Raw genomic sequence first — 22,564 nt, 5'->3', positions numbered from 1 at the left:
GCCCCGCCCTTTCGGACGGAGGCGCGTGCGCACAGCAACCCCGCAGGACCGGCAGTCCAGGAGGCCGAGCCCGCCCTACCCCCAGGGCTGAGTTTGGGCAGTTAGCCGCCTTCTGGAAACCAGAGCGCACCGTTTCTGGAGCCGTGTTGTTTCCCGTTCGGCTGACTGGAGTTAAGGGCTCGCAGCAAGGTCCCCCAAATCCCAGGTGGGCACCCTTAGGTGCCTGATTTCTTCAGCCACAGAGAATGCTGAAGGTGGTCTCCAATAAAGGCCCGCATTGGGTATTTCAGAGACTAAGGGGCTCTTACTGTTGCCCTGAAACCTTCCCTTCCCCGCAGGGAGCAAAGGCTGGTGGGCTGGGGACAGCCCCTGGGGCCACCATGCCCCATCAGGCGAAATATGAATCTGGCCAGAACCTCAGCACCAAGCGCACTGTGTGGCTGGGTCACGGCCGTATCCCCTGGGGCTACAAACCCCCACGTTTGTTAAATGCTCTTCCTTTTCCCGGTTTAAGTAAAGGGAGGTGGCCGGTTAGGTTTCTGGGTGGATGCCCTGCTGTTTCTGAGCTATTTCCTGTTCAGTTTACCAGTTCCCTCCAAAAGATGCACCATGGCAGGGAAGGGGGTAGGGGAGAGGGCCTTTTCGTGACCTTTCCAAGGCATCCCTAGAGGCTGGGGAGAACAAAAACCCCACACTTGCATGCTCGGGGTTTGACTGCTTCAGGCACGTCCTATGTTCCCAGTCCTAACTGTGCGGTTCCTGCTGCCCGGTCCCCCCTCCACCTTTCGCACTCAGACTGTACTGCCTCCTCTGGGAAGTCCGCTCTGATTGCAGGCCAACCTGAGCTACCACACTGAAACCCTCATGCTGGGCGGGGATGGTGGCTGTGGCCGTAGCATCACGCTGGCTGGTGAGGGTCCTGCGAAGCTTAGCTGGGTGGTGGGGTGCGGGGGGAGTCAGCCCCTGGGCCCATCTAGCAACCTGAGGCAGGGACAAAGAAGCAGGGCTTTAATGTTGGGATGTCGTCCCACAAGGCACAAACAGCCTCTCCAGGACCAAATAAATAGCTCCACTGCTGCAGGAAGGCGAGGTCTCGGGAGGGGCAGCGTCTGAGCGCTCGGAGGGCTGGGGGGCAAGCAAGGCTGCAGTCCGGGAGGGGCCTCCTGGCTGGGTCGCAGCCTCTGGAGCAGGTCCAGTGCCCAGAACTGCTCACTCACTCTCTGAGTCGGAGTAATCGGCCACCAGGGAGGAGCTGAGGGTGCCCGGGTGTGGTGTGTCCCGGGAGGCGGCTGCCTCCTGAGAGGGGCCTGGTGGGGACCGGGGTCTGTCCTGACGTTTCCCCGCCTGCCCCGGAGGCCCCCTGCTCCTGGGGGTCTCGGCTGTCTCCGGAGAGCAGTCTGGGGGGGATGCGGGCCTGTCCTGGGTGTTCCCCTCTGGCACCCATGGCTCCCCAGGCTTGGGGGTCTCCGCGGCGAGCCGGAGGCTCTCCAAGGCCTCTCGGGACCGCCGCCGCACGATGCCCAGGTCCTCTACGGTGATGGGGGAGCCGACCGGTGCGCATCTGCGGTTCTGGGCCAGCTTCTTCAGGACGCTGCCGGCTTTGCTGCTGCCGGCGCGGGGTCCCGGGGTGGAGGAGAACCAGGAGCGGCTGATGATCTCCGTCCGCTTGAGTTTCTGCTTGTCCTCGTAGGCTGGGGATGGGGAGGCAAGAGAGGGAAGGAGGTCCACAGCCGCCCTCTGCCTTGGCCTGCCGTGGCCCGCTCATGGCCGGGGACCTCCGTATCTGCCCACCCGGTCCCCCTTGCCCACTGGCCCCCCAACGCACAGTCCAGGGTGTGGAACTTGAGCAGGGCGGCCAGCTTGCGGTCGTCCTCCGTCTCGGGCACCAGCGGGATGGCCAGGCTCGCCTTAGCCTGCAACGCCTGGTCCCTCTCCTCCTCCTCCTGCATGGCTTTTTTCTTCTCCTGTGTGGTGGGGGACAGGGTGGGGGAAAGGTATGGTGGCTGTCGAAGACCCGCCTCTCCCCTGCCCGCTGACCCGGGGTGCGTGACGCCACTCGGTTTCCTCCTCTTCGAGCTCATCCGAGGCAAGGGCCTCACGCGGTGCCCGGGACGTGGAAGCCACCCAGCAAGTGGGCGACGCGAGCAGACATCGAGGGAGGACCGTGCCCCCGGGGGTGCGAGTCGGGGTCTGTACGTGTGCCCTCAGCGACTCTGCACTCAGGCACTTGTACACTGAAACACGCACGGCCACGCTTCGTCGTAAGCGACTCTCCCCTTTCAGACATTTTTTACCACGGGGTACGGCAGAGATATTTTGGCAATCGTGCGGGTGTGGGTTGATGATCTCGGGGCTCCGTTCTGGGATGGCTGCGTGGACCCGTGAAATACGTGTTAGGAGCTGAGTAGTAGGTCAGGGCCCTGCTGGGCCTCGGCTGTCCCCCTTGGCGGGGCTGGGCCTCACCTGTGCTCTAGCTCGAAGCTTTCTTTCCCTCAGAGAGTCTGCTGAAGGCAGAGCGGGGGCTCCCCGGAAGGGGCTACCTGCTTAATAACAGCTGCTGGGCCAGGGGCTTCCCGTGGGTGCCCCGAGGTAGGGACGTGGTCCGATGGGGACACTGAGGCTCAGAGGGCTAAATGGCCCAGCTGGAGCTGGCATGTGGTGGGGCCAGGGCCGCATCTGCGTTCTCCCCCCTCCGACGTCGGTGGCCCCTGCCCCCTCGTGTCCCGACGCCACGCGGGAGCCCCACTCACCCGGAACCTTTTCCGCAGCATGCTGTTGAGAGCGAAGTCATCCTTCCAGGCGCTCTGGGCCTCCTGGATGTGGCTCAGGGTGGGGAGGGCCTTCTTGAGCGTGCTCCGGTCGGCCTCGCCGTGCTCCAGGCGGAACATGGCGTCCGTCTCCAGCTTCTGCTTCTTCTCATGCTCTGCCACAGCGGGAATGCGGCAGGGCCTTCGGGCTCGGGCTCGGGCTCGGGGCTGGCCTCCGGGCCCACCCCTCCCCCGTGCTCACCTGTCGTCAGCACCTGCTCGTTGTCCTCCATGTCCCAGCGCTCCTCCTTGCGCTGGGCGCCACTCACAATCACGTAGTCGCAGTTGGCGGGGTCCGTCTGCATCTCGATGTAGTTGACACACAGGTGGCATTTCATCCGGAACCTGGGTGGGCACAGGGCGCACGTCAGGACACCGCGGCGGCCCCAGGCCACCCGTCACCCCTCGCCTGCTTCCTTCCACTGGTGAGCATCATTCGGGAAGCGTTCACTGAGCACCTGCTACCCACCAAGCTCTGTGTCTGGGGTCACGGCTGTGGGTGAGACACACACCGTCCCATCGCCCCAGAGCTGACCTTCTGTCTGGAGTTTGCTCCTTCGTGCATTCAACAAACCCTCCCGAGCGAGGCTGCCCTGCGGCAGGCTTGGCAGCGGCTGCTGAGGACACGGCGGTGAAGGACGCCAACCTGCTCTTAGAGGGGCTGACATCCCAGCAGTGGCCACGCTCGCAGCAAATGCACAAGCAACCAGTGTTGGGGGGTGAGTGCTGCTCTGGAAGAGGCCTCTCTGAGAGGTGGTGTTGGAGCAGAAACCCAAAGAAGGAGAGGGAGCCTTGCAGATGTCTGGGGAAGAGCATTCCAGGCTGAGAGCATCGAGGTAGGGGGCCTTCGATGGGGGGGGGTGTGTGTGAGGGAACTCAGGGGGAGAGTGGAAGGAGGTGAGGACACAGACGGGACCGGGCAGAATGTGCAAGGCCTTGTGGGCAGTGGGGAGGACTCAGGCTTTTTTTAGTCTGAGGAAGGTGGGAGCCATGGAGGGTCCTAGCCAGAGGGATGTGCCCGGACTGACAGACCAGGGCAGTTTCCAGGAAAGGACCGTTGCAAATGGCCATCAGGGAATGGCTGCCCTCCTACTGCGACTCCTTTGTGGCCCCCTCACCCTGTAGCTAACCAATGTGTCCCTCTGGGACACCCGCCAGGCTGCCCCTACCTGTAGATGGGCGTTGTGTAATAATTGCCAACCTTCTTCTTTTCTGCATTGTAACGAACACCTGGGAGGACAGGGAAAGAACGGAGGCTCAGGTTTAGGCCACCCCCAGCGTCTCTGCTGACAGGGGGCAGACAGGGGTGCTATTCTGTGTACCCGCAGGGGAGACACCTCTGGAGAGCCCTGAAGTTCAAGGTGGGAAAGAGCTGTGTCCAGGCCACACAACAGGTGCTCAAGCCACAGAGGAGTGTGGGTGGCGGCAGGAGGGTCCGGGTTCAAATACCGACTTCAGCACATACCAGCTACGCGGCCATAGTTCGGCTGCTCAGTTTCCCCACCTATTCAACAGGGACGACTATCCTGTTCACCACACGGCGCTGCGGTGACAACTACAGGGGCCGACGATACACACACATCACTTAGCACGGGGGCTGGCCTTGGCAGGTGTTCAAGGAGCGTTGGCTTTCACTAATAACATCTGCGTTTTCGGGTTTTCTACTGATTAGATGGTTCGTATTCTTGACCGGTCTAGTCTCGCTTATGGGGTGGAAAAAAAGCTTTAAACCACAAAAACAGAGCTTGGGCTGGCGGGTGGCATGGCCTGAGTTTCCCTTTCCTGGTGGCTGCTTCGGTTCACAGCCCTGAGGGTGACCCACCTTGGGTGTTAGGCCGCATCCTGCTTTCTGTCCCCTGAGCACCCGGGGGCCTTTGGGGCAGGTGCCCCTGGCTGGGTCTGATCAGGGGGACCTACTGGGTGGGGAGGATTCACTCATCCTCCGTAGCAGTGGGGCGGCCCAGCCCCTCCTTCCTGCTCTTCTGTGGCCCCTGTGACAGTGGCCAGCCCCTACTGCCAAGGGCCACCGCTCCCGTTTACAGAATAAGCTGCTGCACCGGGCCAGGCGCTGCGTGAAGAGCTGAGGGTCCCTGTATCCGAGGAGGACGTGGAAGCCAGGTGGGTCATGTCACCTGCCTGAGATCTCAGAGCTGCCCAGTGGGGCCGTGGCCCCACATCTGTCTGTCTGCCCATCTGTGGCATGGACAGGGGTCCAATATTAAAGGTCATAGCACAGGCAGCAGCGGTTTAAGTCCTGAGCCCTCGTGGGTACTCTGTGCCGTGGGTTATGCACTTGGCCTGCCACATAGCTCTCCTACCACGTGAGTCTTACGGGTAGGTAAACTGAGGCACACAGAGACTAAGTCACTTGCTGAGGTCCGGCTAGCTAGGAAGTGGCAAGGCCGGGCCTCCTAACTGCTCTGCGACAAGGTGTCCACAACCCACCAGTCACTCGGGTGCCCGTTTCCTCTCCGAAGCCTGATCGGGGGCCCCTGGTGGAGACGGTCTCTCCTGGGCCCAGCGGCCAAGGGGCTGGCCATCTGCGGGGCTGAGTGGTCGGGGGCGGGGCGAGGAATGGAAGGGTGGGCGGGGCTCACCCATGCCGATGTGGTTCTTGCAGCCGTCGCACCAGATGTTATAGGGCATCTCAAACCTACACGAAGAGAAAAGAGCTCGTTGGCGCCCGGTGCGCTCGGGCTCTCCCTGGGTCCACGCACCCGCGCCAGCCGAGGCCACGGCGGGTGGGGGGAGCCGAGGGGAGGAGCAGGGGCCCAGCCAGAGTTTAGGAAACTTGCTGCACTGTCACTGGATTTCTTCTCCGTGCTTCCATTTGCGACGCGTGACCTGGCCGTCCGTGTACGGGAGCGACAAGGCTTCCAGTTTGAGACACCGTTATGGAAGGAATAATGGGGTGAAGGAAAGACACTGTACAGGTGAGCTGAGGGCTCAGCAAACAGAGCGGCTGGAGCATGGAGGTGCGGGGGTGTTTTGTGTTTTGCAGTGACCTTCAGCTCTCGGCTTCCTGAGGCCACTGCTGGGCCTCCGATCTTGATTCTTTTTCCAAAGACATTCTGACCTCTCGTGATTCTGTCAGTGGATCTGCTCAGGCCCACGATGGACCATAGAGACTGAGGTCAGAGTCCACGAAGCAGAGAAGGGCTCGTCCTTCCGAGGCAGCATAGGCTGGCTTCTGCTACTTGTCCTGGGTGGCCCGCGGGGGCACGGGCCAGAAATAAAAGGAGAGCCCTGCGGGAAGGGCCACTGTCCTGGCTCAGCGGCAGTGTGGCCGTGATTCTTTCTCCTCCCCATATCCGCGCCCTTGGCAATGTGCCTCTGCAGCACGTCCTGTCGAGAGGTGGAATGAACTAACTGCCCCTCCCCCTGCAACACGACTGGGCCATCAGTGAGACAGAAGTGACAGTGTGCCAGCTCTGGGCTGTGGCCTCAAGAGTCCTTGCCTGCCTCCGCCCAGTCTCTTCTGGAAGCTGGGTGCTCCCATGTGAACACGGCCAGGTTAGCCAACTGGGGGATGACAGACATGTGGAGCAGAGCCCGGTCGTGCTGGCCCGGGCCATGCCGGACCAGGCAGTCCCCCAGGCAGGTGACCCCCGACGCATGAGAGAGCCCAGCCCAGGTCAGCCAGGCCCAGGTAAGGCCAGCAGAGACATCCAGCTGAGCTGCAGAATTGGGAGCAACACATAATACATGTTCATCATTTTGTTACCCGGCAACAGCTGACTGATACAGAGACTTTCTGCTTTATGGAATTAAGGCCCTGCAAACGGGGCAAAATCAGGGGCGCTGAATTCTCCCAGAGACCGATGCCAGGTGGCACAAATGCAGGGATCCTCAGGTGATGCCAGGGTCTTACCTGATAATGAGGATGCCTTGGGACAGCTTCCGAGCCCGCTCCCGTAGCGGGTGGCTGTTGTGGTATCGGTTGAGAGAGCCATGCTGCACGGAAAGGACACAGGAGCAGGTTAGCACAGCAAGGCTGTCTCTCGCAGGCTGAGAGAGGCCTCTTTCTCAGGTCCTGTGGGCGGTGTTAACAGCAGAATGTGAGGCACTGAGGCCTTGGTGGGGCAAGTGGGGTTGGAATCAGGAATACGTGAGTCTGAATCTTTGTTCTTCCATTTAGGAGCTGAAAGAGCTGCATGACCCCGGGGAGTGACCTCACTTTTTGCTTTCCAGCCTCTGTTTCCTCTATCTGTCGACTGGGGACAATGACTGTCATCACCTCTGGTGCTGTGGGGCAGACCAGGTGAGATGTCAGTACTGGTTAGTGTTTACTGGGTACTACGTATGTATCTTCTCTTTTTTTGTAAAGGTGACTTTACGATTTTTTTATTTTTTCTAATTACCTTTTTTAGTGTTTATTTTTGAAAGGGGGGTGGGGAGGGGCAGAGAGAGATGGAGACACAGAATCCGAAGAAGCTCCAGGCTCCGAGCTGTCAGCACAGAGCTCGACGCGGGGCTCGAACCCACAAACCATGAGATATCATGACCTGAGCCGAAGTCGGTCGCTTAACTGACTGAGCCGCCCAGGTGCCCCTTATTTTATTTTATTATTATTTTTTTTTATTATTTTTTATTTTTTTTTCAACGTTTTTTATTTATTTTTGGGACAGAGAGAGACAGAGCATGAACGGGGGAGGGGCAGAGAGAGAGGGAGACACAGAATCGGAAACAGGCTCCAGGCTCCGAGCCATCAGCCCAGAGCCTGACGCGGGGCTCGAACTCACGGACCGCGAGATCGTGACCTGGCTGAAGTCGGACGCTTAACCGACTGTGCCACCCAGGCGCCCCTTTAATTTTTTTATTTTAACGTTTATTTATTTTTCAGACAGAGAGAGACACAGCATGAATGGGGGAGGGGCAGAGAGAGAGGGAAACACAGAATCGGAAGCAGGCTCCAGGCTCTGAGCCATCAGCCCAGAGCCCGACGCGGGGCTCGAACCCGTGGACCGCGAGATCGTGACCTGAGCTGAAGTCGGACGCTTAACCGACTGAGCCACCCAGGTGCCCCCCTTATTTTATTTTTAAGTAATCTCTATACCCACCCTGGGGCTCGAACTTACAACCCCGAGATCAAGAGTTGCACCTCTACCGACTGAGCCAGACGGGTGCCCTGTGTCATCTTGTTTTAACCCCTCAAGGATCCTGTGACATAGGGCCGTTTTTTATTTTCCCCTTTTGACATATGGGGAAACTATGGCACAGAAAGGCCAGTCACGTGCCCAGGACCACGAAGCTGGGATGCACTGATTCACTCACCGGGCCCTTACTGAGCACCTACAGCGTGGGACCACAGTTGTGAACGGGACAGATGAACGTCTCTGCCCTCAGGTGGACATTCTAGAGGGGGACACGGAACACCATCCCTATGAAGGGATAGCGCATCCCGGAGTTATAACGGCTACGATGAGAAATAAAGCCCTAGGTGACGCCACAGAGAACGAGACGGGGGTCAGGGAAGCCCCCTGTGGGGAGAGACCCGAAGGAAGGGAAGGCGCCTGTGGTCAAAAGAAGAAGAGATTCCAGGCGGAGGGAACAGCACAGGGAACAAAGAGGAAGGCAGAGGAGCCAGAGCTGAGAGTGCAAAGGGGGTCTGACACAGCCCATGTGCTGGACTTCACCCTGACCTTCGCAGGAAATGGGCCACGCTGGGCCCAGGGTAAAAGGTCACTGACCACACAGCCCCATTTTCCACGGGGAATAAAGACCGTCCTGTGGGGCGCCTGGGTGGCTCAGTCGGTTAAGCGTCTGGCTTCGGCTCAGGTCACGATCTCACGGTTCGTGGGTTCGAGGCCCATGTTGGGCTCACTGCTGTCAGGCTGTCAGTGCAGAGCCTGGAGCCCGCTTCAGATTCTGTGTTTCACCCCGCACCCCCCCTCGCCCCTCCCCTACTCTCACTCTGTCTCTCAAAAATGAATAAATGCTAAAAAAAAAAAAAAAAAAAAAAGACTGTCCCGAGACTCCTGTGACAAGTGCAAACCAGCGAGGCAGTGACACTTCAGAGGCCACCCACGCTCCTGCAGCCGTGGCCCTGACGTCAGGGGGGGATGCCGTGCTACGTGGCCCCTGCTCTGTGAAGTCTCTTTGCTATCGTGGACACAGGGAAGGGAACCCGGCCTTACCTTTTCGGGATTGAAATCCGGAGGGTAATACTTGTTTGTACCTTTCCTTTCACCCTGGAAAGCAGAAGAGAGATGTGACTCAGAGAGGGCCCTCCAGGAGGCCTGCAGGGGCAGGGCCCGGATGGAGGGCCGTGGGGGGGAGGTTGAGGGACGTCCCAGAGAAGCCCTGGGTCGGACCGGGGACCGTGACTTGGGGACTGGCGAGCCGCTGTCGTCACAGTGGAAAATTATAAGAGAATCCGACTCTGCTAAAGCAAGGGCTTCCCGTGTTTTGGGGACCATGACTGACAGCAGGACACGTTAACACAGCCGCTGCGTAAACACGCGCGTCATACAGCCAGAGCACAGCACGGGCTTCGGGAAAGAACGCCTATCCAGCTGCCAGGGTCTCACTTTCTAAATGCTGGCAGCCGCCCAATAAATTGACCTGATGACCCAGGTAGGAGTGGGTCTCCAACTTGGCCGAACGTTGCGTGCACCTGACGAGTTTCTAAAATCCTGACGCCTGGGCCCCGCCCCTCCTGACGAGGGCTCCTCCGGGGTCTGGCACCCGGACCCCCGGGCTTTTAAAAAGCAACCTGGGAGCAGGTGTTTGGACAAATCGTTGTGCACGCACCCTCCTAGCAGCCGTAGTGACGAGAGCCAAATGGCAGAAACAACTCAAACGTTTTTCAACGGATGGATGGGGACCCACCATGCGGCCGATCTGGACGGTGGAATATTATTCGGCCACAAAGAGGAATGATGTCCTGACTCCTGCTGCGACGTGGATGAACCTCAAACACATTGTGTTTGGTGAAAGAAGCCAAACGCAAAAGGCCACATAGCGTATGATTCCACTTACATGAAATGTCCCAAACAGGAAAGTCCATGTGGACAGGAAGCAGACGGGTGGTTGCTGGGGGCTGGGGAGGGACTGCTCGTGGGGATAGGATTTCCTTTTTGGGGAGATGGAAATGCTTTGGAAATAGATAGAGGTGGTGGTTGTCCGACAATATGAAAATACTAAATGCCACTAAATCGTACACTCTAAAATGGTTAATTTGATGTTTGAATTTCACCTCCTTAAAAAAGAAAGAAAGAAAGAAAGAAAGAAGAGAGAGAGAGAGAGAGAGAGAGAGAAAGAAAGAAAGAAAGAAAGAAAGAAAGAAAGAAAGAAGAGAAAGAAAGGAAAGGAAAAAGCTCCCTGGGTGATTTTAGTGCAATGCCAACTTTGAGAACCAATGCACCAAAAAGATCATGATCCGGAGTTTGGAAATACCTCCTTACAGCCTGGGGAGGAGGAGGGAAAGGGCTACTTCGGGGGCCTGACAAAGACCAGAAGAAAAACCCGGTGAGCATGAGGCTGTCTACTCACCATCTTGCGAGCTGCCTACTGGTCCTCGCCCTCGACTGATCGGCTGATCCGAAGAGGTGATGAGACACGGATTGCAGATTGCTCAGTGTCGCCTCCCTGCCTAGTCCTGCCCTCCTGGGGAGCCTGGGGGAGGGTCCACGGCCTCCCTGCAAAGGGCTGTGTGTGGCGGCGGCTCAGACGACCCTCCAAAGAGTGATGTTTGTCTGCGTAGAGAGAGAGCGTCCTGTTCACTCTCCAGCCAACATGTATTTCACGTCTGACGCTTCTCATCCTTCACGGCCCCCAGGACGGCTCACCTGGACCACTGCAGCTGCCTCCTCCCTGGTCTCCTGGCTCTGCCCTTGGCTGCCACGGTCTGTGTTCCCCACAGGGACCAGAAAGAGGTCTTAAAATAGAAATCTGAAACATCGTTCTCCTGCCTAAACCCCTCCAGTGATTCCCTTTGGTTTGAGAATTCAAGCCAAAGTCCTCCCCACAGCCTACGGGGCCCCTGCCTCTCCAAGTCCGCCTCTTACCCCTCTCCCTGTCCCTCACTCTGTTCCAGTCACGCTGGCTTCCTGGAGGCCGTCAAAGGCTCAGCAGGTGCAGGCCAAGTGCCTTGAATGCATGCTCTCCCACCAGCTGTCTGTTGTCACAGGTCTCAGCTCAAACATCGTCTGTGTCAGAGGCCTCATCTGACCACGTGATCGAAAGCCACTTCGTCCCTGGAGTCCCTATCACATCACCCTGTGTCGGTTTACTTGTCTACAGTCTGTCTCCTCTACCAGGCCACTCTGTGCTGTACCTCCAGCACCTGGGACAGCATGTGGCCCCCGAGGAATGCTGACTGCATGAACCACTCCTGACTGGAGCTCCGTGAGAATTAGTGCAGGTGACACAGGTATCAAATCCAAGGTTTTTGGATTTTTTTTTTTTAATGTTTATTCATGTATTCTGAGAGGAGAAGGGTGGGGGTAGAATCCCAAGCAGGCTCCATGCTGTCAGCACAGAGCCCGACGCGGGGCTCGAACCCCCAAACTGTGGGATCGTGACCTGAGCCGAAGCCGGACCCTCAAACGACTGAGCCACCCAGGCACCCCGGGACTGAAGCATATTCTAGAACGGGGGTTGGCAAATTTCCTCTATGAAGGACCAGAGAGTAAATATTTCTGGCTTTGCAGACCCAGCTGTCTCTGTCCCAATGACTCAACTCTGCCATCATAGCTAGTAAAGCAGCTGTAGACAATGTGGAAGTCGGCGTGACTGGATGCCATCACACTGAAGTTGTCATTTCACGTGGTTGTCACCCATCACAAAATATCATGCTCCTCTTGATTCTTTCCCAAACATTTACGAAGTTAAAACCATTCATGGGGCGCCTGGGTGGCTCAGTTGCTTAAGCGTCTGACTTCGGCTCAGGTCATGATCTCGTGGTCCGTGGGTTCGAGCCCCGCGTCAGGCTCTGGGCTGACAGCTCAGAGCCTGGAGCCTGCTTCGGATTCTGTCTCCCTCTCTCTCTCTGCCCCTCCCCTGCTCATGCTCTGTCTCTCTCTCAAAAAATAAATGTTAAAATTGTTTTTCAATAAATGTCACCGACATCCGGTGTAAGCACCCAAGATCCCAGAGGACAAACACCTGCTCCTTGGTAAATGCAAAAGCCCAAGGCACGTCCTGGGTGTTCCTCAATGCTATCATACCAGCCTGCCTAGAGACTCTGGTCTCTGGCTCTAGAGGGTTCGCCTAAGGGGTTTTCTCAAAGACCCTGTGCATATCACACTAGTGGAGGCAGACCTCAAGCCAGAAGTCTCTTGGGACTCCCTGGAAAGGAAAATTGCTAACTATGAGGGCTCACGGTGCCATCATCCAAAAGTGTCTGGTAACAGGGACACCTGGCTGGTTCAGTCGGTTAAGCGTCTGACTTCAGCTCAGGCCATGATCTCACGGTTCATGACTTCGAGTCCCGAGTCGGGCTCTGTGCTGACGGCTCAGAGCCTGGAGCCTGCTTCCGATTCTGTGTCTCCCTCTCACTCTGCCCCTCCCCTGCTTGCGCTCTGTCTCTCAAAAATAAATAAACATTGAAAAAAAATTTAAACTGTTCTGCCATGACCCTGAACATCTCTTCACGACTCAGATCCTTCATCTGTAAAGTGTGTCCTCGGACCGGATTTTCCCAAGGTCACTTCCCACCCCGGCTTGGGATACAGTTCCCTGGGCCTGCATCCCAGCTCCTGTCCTCACTAACTGGGTGACCTCAGCCAGTGTCTGAGCTTCCCTGAACTTCGACTTGCTCATCTGTAACGAGTACATGAGGGTGACCGGACTGACTTTCTGGGGTTGCTGTGAATGAAATAAGATGCTGGAAGTGTTCGCAGGGGACCTCATTTACAGGAGCTGGGGCTCTTACAGTGGTTTTGCCACCCCAGGGAGCGGGGGTTATAGGATGGATGTATAGAAATTTCTAGTCGTTGGTGCCAGGAGTTATTATAAACCCCACTGGCTTAGGGCATAGCGCGTGGGCTTGGATCCCGATTCGGCCGCGTGCTAGCGGTTTTGACTTTTGGCAAAGCCTTTCTCTCCGAGCCCGAGTTTTCTCATCTGTAAAGGAGGGTTTATAAAAGTATCAACCTGATAAGGTTGCTGTCAAGGCTCAGTGAGTTGAAGGACTTAGCACAGCGCCTGATGCAGAGTTAAATGTTGGCACTTTCGATTATTTCTCATGCCAAACCATTTTACGAGCATCTAAATCTTCACCATAGCCCAGCGAGGCAGGGGCTCACTGGTCCCATCTTTCAGATAAGAAAACCCAAAGGCCCTTCAGACATAAAACTGCCTGGGGTTGGGACTAAGGTCGCGGCTGGGACCGGAGCCGGCTCCGGACATCGTGCCCACAACCGCAGTGCCCAACGACCCCCCGCGCGCTCACCCCGTCGAGCGGCTCCGAGGTCGGGTGAAGCAACGACCAGACCCCCGGCCCTCACCGGGCCTGACCGCCCCCACCGCCCGCTTGTACTTACCTGCCCTCCTCCTGACGTCACGCCGTGCCAGGGCCCGGAAGTGAGTCCCGAGCGCGCAAGGGGGCGTGGCGCACTCCCCGCGTAACGCAGACGCTAGCGCGAGGCGGGGCAAAGCGGCAGCGCCGCCCTGATTTGATTGGCCGACTGCCAAACGGAGTGGACCAATCCGGGCTTTCCCTTCCCGAAGCGCGACGACACGAAGCCCCCCACCCCCCCCAGGCCCCACCCACTCTGCCTGGCCCAATCCGAGGCCCGCTTTCCTGGGAGCTCTGTCTTGTTAGGGGAAGAGGTAGGGCGAGGGTTGGCCGACTGCAGCCCGCGGGTCAAATCGAACCTGCTCTCTGCTTTTGAAAGGCTAGCGATCTAAGAAATCTTTATTCATTTTTAAATGGTTGTGGAAAAAAAAAATTACCTTTTATGAATTGCGAAAATAATATGAAGTTCAAAATAATATGAAGTGCCCGTAAATAAAATATTATTGGGAGACAGCCGTGCCCATTCATTTACCCACGTGTCCATGGCTGTTTTCCCACCCCAAGAGCAGAGTTGAATGGTTGCAACAGAGTGTGTGACCCACACAGTCTAAAACATTTTACTACCTTTGCAGAAGTGGACCAGCCCTTGTCTCGGAGAGTGGCTTTTGAGTTTCCTTTTATGCCCTGTAGGGCCCAACAGAATCTGTTTCTTTGTCATTCAACAGCCATTTATTAGGTGCGTGCTGTATGAGATTCAGAAGCAAACGACACACCCTTTCCTCTGATGAGGCAGCCACTTCCGCTGGCAATTTATTCAGGACAGTGTGAGAAGTGATGACAATACTAATACTACATTATTCAATGCCAAGCCCTGTTCTAAAGCCCACACAAGTCAGTTCTCACGTGATCATGGTGCTGCATATTGAGTGCTCATAACTCGCCAGGCATCATTCACCAGGGCTCACCGCTCACTTACATGTGTCATCTCAGGGAATGCTGCCCCTGGGAAATGAATACTCCATCATTCCCAGTTTGCAGATGAGGGGACAGGCCCAGAGGGGTTAAGTAACTGGCCTAAAGTCACACAGCTAGTGGGGGGTGGAAGATTGGATCTCATTCTGCTGATGCTACACCTTGTTCCTCTGATTCCTGAGCTATGCTGTTTCGGATTGTACGCGTTAAGCCTAAGGGCTACAGGAACTCAGGGGAATCTTTGACAAGTGTGGTGGTTTGGGAGTGGGCAGGAGTGAGGCAAGATCCCTAGGAGGGGTGACTCCTGAGCCGGATGAAAAGGAACCAGGCAGAAGAAGGGGAGACAGGGCAGAGTAATGGTCACAGATCCTGATGGACAAGATGGAGCTGTGGAATTGTGTCCAACCCCAGTCTTGCTTACCGCGTCTGGATTTTGCTTGAATCCTAGTCCTGTACCTGACTGAAGAGAGTGATGGAAAAACCACAAAATGCCACTTGTAATATTTAGAGGAGGGGACGTATGAGGATCCTTGGCTTTCAAGGGACATATAGAGCCTCTCTTATCACTCACGCATAAGGCAGGTGATGGAACCCAGACATCAGCCTGAGATGTCAAATGCAGGCCAGTTCGATAAAGATGTCAAATGCAGCCCAGTGCCTGTGGGGCCAAGGGAACCGACTTAGGGAGAGGAGGGTAATTAGCCAGTCTGGGCAGGGTGGCAGGGAGGGACCTGAATTCTAGCTCTGGGGACCCTCAGTGAATCACCTCATCTCTGTTTGTGTAAAGTGGGATATCTTGGCTCCACCCAGGGGAAATAATGCAATAAATGCCCACAGATGTACTTGTAAAGCATTCCGAATAAGAAAAGAGAATGCTGTGGGCTGGGAAGGGCATTCCGGCATCATAGTGCAGCTTTGGGTGCAAGGGGCAGGCTCTAAGCATCAGGAAGTTCTTGACATAAAAAGCTGAGACCTGTTTCCCTGCAACTGGCACCTGCTGGCCTTACCCTCATGGGCCACAGAGGACCTCTTAGTTTGGGGACCTGGGGCAAGCTGTTAACTACCGTGTGGCTCAGTCTCACTATCCAAAGATAGAGATAATGATCCCTACTTGGTTGGAGAGGTTTCATGGGATAACGTTGAGAAGGCAGTTAGTATGATGCCTGGTCCTTTGTCTAGATTCCGAGGATGTTGAACTGGAAGTCTTTGGCTTAACAAATAGGCTCCCCCCCCATCTTCATCCCACTGTATAAATTAACTGATATTGGAGCGCCTGGGTGGCTCAGTTAAGCGTCCAACCTCGGCTAGGTCATGATCTCACGGTTTGTGGGTTCAAGCCCCGCGTGGGGCTCTGTGCTGACAGCTCGGAGCCTGGAGCCTGCTTCGGATTCTGTGTCTCCCTCTCTCTCTGCCCCTCCCCTGCTCACGCCCTGCCTCTCTCTCTCTCAAAAATAAACAAACATTAAAAATAATAATAAATTAATTGAGGTTTATCAAAGCTGAAATAAGATCAGTACTTTTAACTTTTGGACTTCTGGATCTGAGGGCACCTCAAGGTTGAGTCTCTGTATCAGTTTATGCTAGTGAATATGGTCTGTAGGAGAAATGGCCTCAAAGAAAAGAATTGTATCCAGGATATCATCTTGAAGACCATGATTAGGACAAACTAAAATCTTTTTTATTTATTTATTTATTTATTTATTTACTTTTTTAATTTTTTTTTTTTTTTTAGCGTTTATTTATTTTTGAGACAGAGAGAGACAAAGCATGAACAGGGGAGGGTCAGAGAGAGGGAGACACAGAATCTGAAACAGGCTCCAGGCTCTGAGCGGTCAGCACAGAGCCCGACGCGGGGCTCGAACTCACGGACCGCGAGATCATGACCTGGGCCGAAGTCGGCCGCTTAACCGACTGAGCCACCCAGGCGCCCCCAAACTAAAATCTTTTAATTTTTAAACTTTTTTTAAAGTTTATTTATTTTGAGAGGGGGAGGGGCAGAGGGGGAGAGAGAAAATCCCAAGCAGGCTCTGAGCTGTCACATATGCAGGGCTCGATCCCATCAACCATGAGATCATGATCCGAGCGGAAATCAAGAGTCGGACTTAACTGACCCAGGCGCCTCACTAAAATCTTTTGAAAATATTGGCGAGTTAGGCTTGATATAACCGTTGTGTGTAGACAAATGACATATGAAAGGAATTGAGTGGAGTCCCCCTACTTGCATCACCTCCTGGGCCAAGGAGATTTTTACTACAGACGGCTCTTCTCCTTAAGAAGTAGTTTGTCCAAAAGCCATGAACACAATTGACAATTTTTTTGTTGCTTATTTATTTATTTTGAGAGAGAGTGTGAGCAGGGGAGGGGCAGAGAGACAGAGACAGAGAGGGAATCCCATGCAGGCTCTGCGATGCCAGTGCAGAGCCCGATGGGGGGGCTCAGTCTCACGAACTGGGAGATCATGACCTGAGCCAAAATCGAGTCAGATGCTTAATCGCTTAATCGACTGAGCCACCCAGGCGCCGCCCAGCTATTGAAAACTTCTTAAGGGGAAGTCTGTTCCTCTGTTGCTTCTGTGATGGATTCCAATAAAAACATGAAGAGGCTAAGTAAGAAACAGAACTCAGACCCTTTGGGACAGCAAGCCTCAGCACGAAGTTTGCTTGTGAAGTTCCATTTCCGAATGATGTTTCTTCATTGTGTCCACCTGCTCTGAATCATCTGCCTTTAGGTGATGTTTCCAAACAAGTGTAACATGGCGGGGGGGGGGGGGGGGGGGGGGGGCGGGGTGCAGGAATCAGGTTTAGGGACCACAGGACTGCCCCCACCCCATGTAATAAATCCCTTCTCCTGCCACCAGCAGCACATGTAAATGTCACCCTCCAGAAAGCTGCTGTGCACAGACCCAGTGAGGAAGGAGATGCTTTGTCAAATGAGAGTCCTGGGGGGAGGGGGGGGGGGAGCGGGGCAAGACACAGAAAAAGGTGTGAAATGAGGGGAAGGGGCGAAAAGAGAGGGAGATGTCCAGTACACTGATACTTTCTAGAACATAATCTCAAACTTCAAGCAAAATGTTTAGATCGCCTTGGGGCGCCTGAGTGGCTCGGTGGGTTCAGCGTCCGACTTCGGCTCAGGTCATGATCTCGCGGTTTGTGGGTTTGAGCCCCGCGTCGGACTCTGTGCTGCCAGCTTGGAGCCTGGAGCAGCCTGCTTCAGATTCTGGGTCTCCCTCTCTGTCTCTGCTCACCTCCACTCACACTCTGTCTCCCTGTCTCTCTGTCTCTCTCTCTCTCAAAAATAAATACACATTAAAAAACTTTTTTTAAATGTTTAGATCGCCTTTAGTCGTTACTTACCCAAATATGTCAGGGACTCCTTGTTCATTCATTAGTTGGACACGTAGTTACTGAGTGTTACTAAGTGTCTAACCTTGCTCTAAGCACTGGGGATGTAGCCATACGCAAAACCGTCTTTTTTTTTTTTCCCTCTCGAGCTTACATTCTAATGGGTTCAGGTTGGATTGTTCTGGGCAGACTACTTACTCCCTTTGAACAGGATCTCAATTCCTTATTTCCAGTTCCTGTTCTTTGAGGAGAGTATAGACAGTCTTCTGACCCGTTACCCCAACCCGGCAACTGCAACATACACAGAAAGGCAGGTGGGTGCTGAAGAGAATGAATTAAAGGGATGATCTATGGCTTTTTGTCTGAACACCAGCGAGGTCAGAATAATTTCTGAGGATGCTTGGGACATTTCTACAGTTCAGCACCGCATCAGGGAGCATTTTAAAAGGCCAGTTGTTTTTTTTTTTAATTTTTTTAATGTTTATTTATTTTTGAGACAGAGACAGACAGAGCATGAACAGGGGAGGGTCAGAAAGAGAAGGAGGCACAGAATCTGAAACAGGCTCCAGGCTCTGAGCTGTCAGCACAGAGCCGGACGCGGGGCTCGAACTCACGGACCGCGAAATCGTGACCTGAGCTGAAGTCGGCCGCTTAACCGACTGAGCCACCCAGGCACCCCTAAAAGGCCAGTTTTAAGCTTCATTTTATTTTTCCTCACGGAAACATCAGGGCATCTTGTGCTTAAACACCGTAATTTGCCACAAACAAGCCCCTGACACTGCTGTGTTAAACATCACCATAATTTACTTGTTAGAATCAGGGATAATAATGCATTTGTCTGAGTGGTAACAACAGCCTGGAAAGACGGACTCTGAAAGATGTGTCTGAGGGACCAGGCCGGGGCGGGGGGGAGGGGGGGCTGAGAGATGTGAACAAAAGACATTTGGAGGTGAAGAGAACCCCTCGGAGGGAGGCGGGTGGCTTTAATAACTCCAAGGGGCAGGGCGAGGTGGGGAGAGGGGTCTTGTCAGAATATGAGCATTTCCACGCCCTTAGAAATCATCTCAGGGGCACCTGGGTGGCTCAGTCGGTTAAGTGTCTGACTTCGGCTCAGGTCACGATCTCCCACTTCGTGGGTTCAAGCCCCGCGTTGGGCTCAAAGCCTGCAGCCTGCTTTGCATTCTGTGTCTCCCTCTCTGTTTCTGCTGTCCCCCCCCCCCCCCCCCCGCTTATGCTATCTGTCTCTCAAAAATAAACATTAAAAAAAAATCATCTCAGTATCTTCACCTGACAGAGGGGGAAAGTGAGTCCAGGGAGGTTGAGAGACAAAGCCATAGAGCCTGTAATGACAGAAATGGGGACAGAGCCCAGGTTTCCTGATTCTTGCCCAATGCTTGGTCCACTCAGTTGAACTGTCCATGACAATCATCTATGGTTTCAGAAACTCCAATTGGACAGCTAGTTTGCAGAAAATCTGGCTATTGTTAAGAACCTCCATATCATTAGAAAATCGGTATAGCATATATTTTGGGGCACAGAACAATGGTAAAAGAATTTAATTTTTTAACATTTTGAGAGAGAGAGAGAGGTCTCACCCCACCCCCAGATTCTCCAGTGACAGTTACCCCAAGGTGGGCATCTTCCCCTCCTGGTCCTGCCCAGGCACTAGCTGAACCCCTTGGGCGGGTCACTTCCCTTTTCTGGGCCTCAGTTTCCTTCCCTGTAAAATGGGGAAAATGATAACACCCACCTCCTCGGGCTGTTTGAAGAGGGTCCCTCCCCCCACCACTTCCGCCACAAAGGGCTCGCGAGCGCTCCCCACGGAGCCCACCTTGTTCCCAGTTTTCTAGATCTTCTTCGGCTGCTGAGACAGGGGCTGTGAACCCACATACTACAAACGGGGAAACCGAGGCTGGGAGCACAGAACTGGACCACGGTCTCAAGCTTTGAAGGAAGGGGCTGGCCTGGAAAGGCGGGGGTCCTCTCCAGGGCTCCCCGAAGGGCTCTCGGCACCAAGGGGGCGCTCAGACGTGCTTCTCCCTCCTGGGCTCCTGCGACCCCGCTTCCCGGCTCCGCGAGGACCTCGGCGGCGGAACAGAGCAGCCAGGCGAAGAACTAGGGGTCTGCGCAGGCGCAGGCGCGCGCGCCGGGGGCTCAGCCCGGACGCCGGCGCGGTTGTCCGGGCAACCCGGGCGGGGCGAGAACGCGCGGAGTCCCAGTTGCTTGTTCTTTAACGTTTGGTCTTTTGCCTAAACTCGGTGAAGCTTCTGCGGGTTGTTCCTCGTCCCTTCGTTCATTCCCTTCCAACTGGACAAAAGCTGATTTCCTATCCCCAGGAGCACTTGACAGTTAATTAAATGACAACCACCGGCGGGCGGATCCTGGCCACGATTGGGTGCGGGCGGAGACCACGTTCAAGAACTCCCGGTGTCAATCCCGCTTACTTTCACGTGTCATTTTTTCCTTCCTCTTTTGCCTTTAAGTACTCTATAATTTATTAATGGCATCTATAATTTATCTGACTTCTCCGGCCAGATCTTGGCTTAGACCAAATCACGAATCTGAATTTTGCAGAAATGACTCAGTGGTGACTAATTCCATTAGGACAGCAGTCTCTTCAAAGGACTTCAGAGCAGGATTTCTTTAAATAGAAAACGTCCTCAGTGCACTGACAACTATTCACTTTATATAAAATTTATTTAGGGGCTCTTGGGTGGCTCAGTCAGTTGGGCCTCAGACTTTGGCTCAGATCATGATCTCCTGGTTTGTGGGTTCCAGCCCCACATAGGACTCCGTGCTGACAGCTGGGAGCCTGGAGTCTGCTTCACATTCTGTGTCTCCGTCTCTCTCTGCCCTTCCTCTGCTCGCATCCTGTCTCCCTCTCTCTCAAAAATAAATGTTAAAAAATTAAAACAAATTATTTAGCTACAAGACCCTCCCCCCCTTTTTGCATTTAGACATAAACCGCTGTGTGTGGTTGGCTGTGCTGTTATGCCCGGCTGAGGGCACCGGCATCCCTCAGGATTTCAGGGGCTGAAATCCAGCTTAGCTGTGTTCCCCAAGCTGGAGACAGGGTACTTTCTAGTTTGTCTATCGGAGTGGATGCCTTTTTTTTCCCCCTATAATTTATTTATTTTGTATAATTTACATCCAAGTTAGTTAGCACATGGTGCAACAATGATTTCAGGAGGAGGTTCCTTAAGCCTCTTACCCATTTAGCCCATGCCCCTCTCACAACCCCTCCAACAACCCTCTGTTTGTTCTCTATATTTAAGAGAACATTGTATATATATGCCCCATCTTCTTTATCCATTCATCCCTCGATGGACATTTGGGCTCTTTCCATACTTTGGTGCCTTTTTCTATTTGCACCAGGTTCCGAAGTTTCCTATGTGCCTTCCTGCACATAATTAAACAGTAACCTGGGGCGCCCGGGTGGCTCAGTCGGTTAAGCGGCCACTTCGGCTCAGGTCATGATCTCACGGTCCGTGAGTTCGAGCCCCGCGTCGGGCTCTGTGCTGACAGCTCAGAGCCTGGAGCCTGCTTCCGATTCTGTGTCTCCCTCTCTCTGACCCTCCCCCGTTCATACTCTGTCCTCTCTCTGTCTCAAAAATAAATAAACGTTAAAAAAAAAAAAAAACAATAACCAGTTGAATGGCTTTGGGCTTTACGGGATGCTTATAACAAGCTTTAATTATTTAAATGTAATTCCACTTAATTCATGTCACAGATTTCATGTGGACCCACATGTGTGATTAAAATGAAACATGGTGCAAAGAAAGTCATGTAGGGGTGGGCATTAATTCTCTTTCTGGGCTCCGTGGGGTCATCTGGAACCTTAGATTCCTTTCATCTTGTTGTTCCCCTAGGGTTGTCCTCACCCACCTGGTAAGAGCTTGCCTGCCTCCATTTCCAAGTTGCGACCAGCAGAAAGGGGGAGGAGGAAGGCTAGGGCAGGTAGCTTGTGTTTAAGGAGATGACCTCCAAGTTTCTCTCGTGTTTGCTTGGATCCCATTGACTCAAACATGGTCACACAGTCACACCTGGCAGCAAGGGTTCCTGGGAAGTGTACTTTCCAGCTGGGGGGCCATGCGTCCCCCACCCCTAAAATTCAAGAGGTTCTATTACTAAAAGGAATTCACAGAGAATGGATGCTGGGAGACAGTTAGCAATTGTAAGCCCCTTGAGGATAAGGACTGGGTCATCATTGCATGGTGGAGAAGCAGGGATTCAAAGCTTGCCTGTGCCACTTACTGCCTGTGCCATCCTGACTAAATTATATCCCCACTCAGCCTCAGTTTTTCTAATCTGCCAAATGGCTTACATAACCCACTTTTCACAGGGTGTGATGAGAGTAAGGGGGAGAAATATATGTGAAACTCTAGCACATTGCTCAGACCTTGTGATTCCCCCCGACCTTTAGCTACAGTAAAAACATCTTTGTTTTTAAGTGTTTATTTCCGAGAGAGGGAGAGAGAGAGAGAGAGAGAGAATGGGAGGGGCACACAAGCAGGGAGGGGCAGAGAGAGAGGGAAACAGAGGATCCAAAGCGGGCTCCTCGCTGATGGCAGAGAGGTTGATGCGGAGCTGAAACCCTCAACCCACCAATTTAATGCTTAACCGACGGAGCCACCCAGGCGCCCCTAAACTGCTACATTTTTTGAGGGGTCTGTTACAGCGGCAGTTTCCTCCCACCCTGCTTCCCTCCCTCCTTCCTTCCTTCCTTCTTTCCTTCCTTGGCTTGTTAATGAACTCCGTAACACTGAACACTGAAGTTCCTTTCTCCCAGAAGCTGCCCTTTCACGTCCCTCCCCCCCTTCTTTTCTGGTTTCTTCCATCTGTTTTAGAAAGCGAACTTTCTCCTCTCTTGGGATATCCCTCGTTTACTACTCCAGCTTTGCCACCGACTGCTTCTGCGTGTTGCTTTCGACGGAGAATTGCAGAAGTTGTAAGAGAGAGATGCGCCAAAGTTGGCATCCTGC

The 22,564-nt window shown here is 54.2% G+C and overlaps 1 protein-coding gene across 7 annotated transcripts; it reads right to left on the bottom strand.

Moving 5' to 3' along the window:
• Nucleotides 1–46: 46 nt before the first annotated feature.
• Nucleotides 47–13,362, bottom strand: YJU2B (YJU2 splicing factor homolog B). 7 transcript variants are annotated; one of them, XM_053897328.1, is made up of 13 exons: nucleotides 13,295–13,362; nucleotides 12,072–12,098; nucleotides 10,302–10,401; nucleotides 8,945–8,998; nucleotides 6,679–6,761; nucleotides 5,405–5,460; nucleotides 3,977–4,037; nucleotides 3,277–3,609; nucleotides 3,010–3,152; nucleotides 2,751–2,923; nucleotides 1,826–1,964; nucleotides 1,218–1,691; nucleotides 47–981 (listed from the first exon to the last, which is right to left on the bottom strand). In XM_053897328.1, exons 3-13 carry the CDS (start codon nucleotides 10,302–10,304, stop codon nucleotides 974–976), a joined length of 1,527 nt encoding a protein of 508 aa, XP_053753303.1. In that variant the 5' UTR covers nucleotides 10,305–10,401; nucleotides 12,072–12,098; nucleotides 13,295–13,362; the 3' UTR covers nucleotides 47–973. The 7 variants fall into 7 exon arrangements, with proteins under 7 accessions (XP_053753303.1, XP_053753300.1, XP_053753302.1 ...); XM_053897325.1 differs by lacking the exon at nucleotides 47–981 and having other exon boundaries at nucleotides 994–1,691; XM_053897327.1 differs by lacking the exons at nucleotides 47–981; nucleotides 13,295–13,362 and adding an exon at nucleotides 13,204–13,227 and having other exon boundaries at nucleotides 994–1,691.
• Between the last annotated feature and the right edge of the window lie 9,202 nt (nucleotides 13,363–22,564).

The sequence above is a fragment of the Panthera pardus genome, unplaced genomic scaffold (genome assembly GCF_024362965.1).
Source record: "Panthera pardus isolate Hobbes unplaced genomic scaffold, ASM2436296v1 HiC_scaffold_8, whole genome shotgun sequence".
NCBI classification, from domain to species: Eukaryota; Metazoa; Chordata; class Mammalia; order Carnivora; family Felidae; genus Panthera; species Panthera pardus.
Note: the sequence above shows the minus strand (reverse complement) of the source record. Positions and strands in the feature narration are given on the sequence as shown.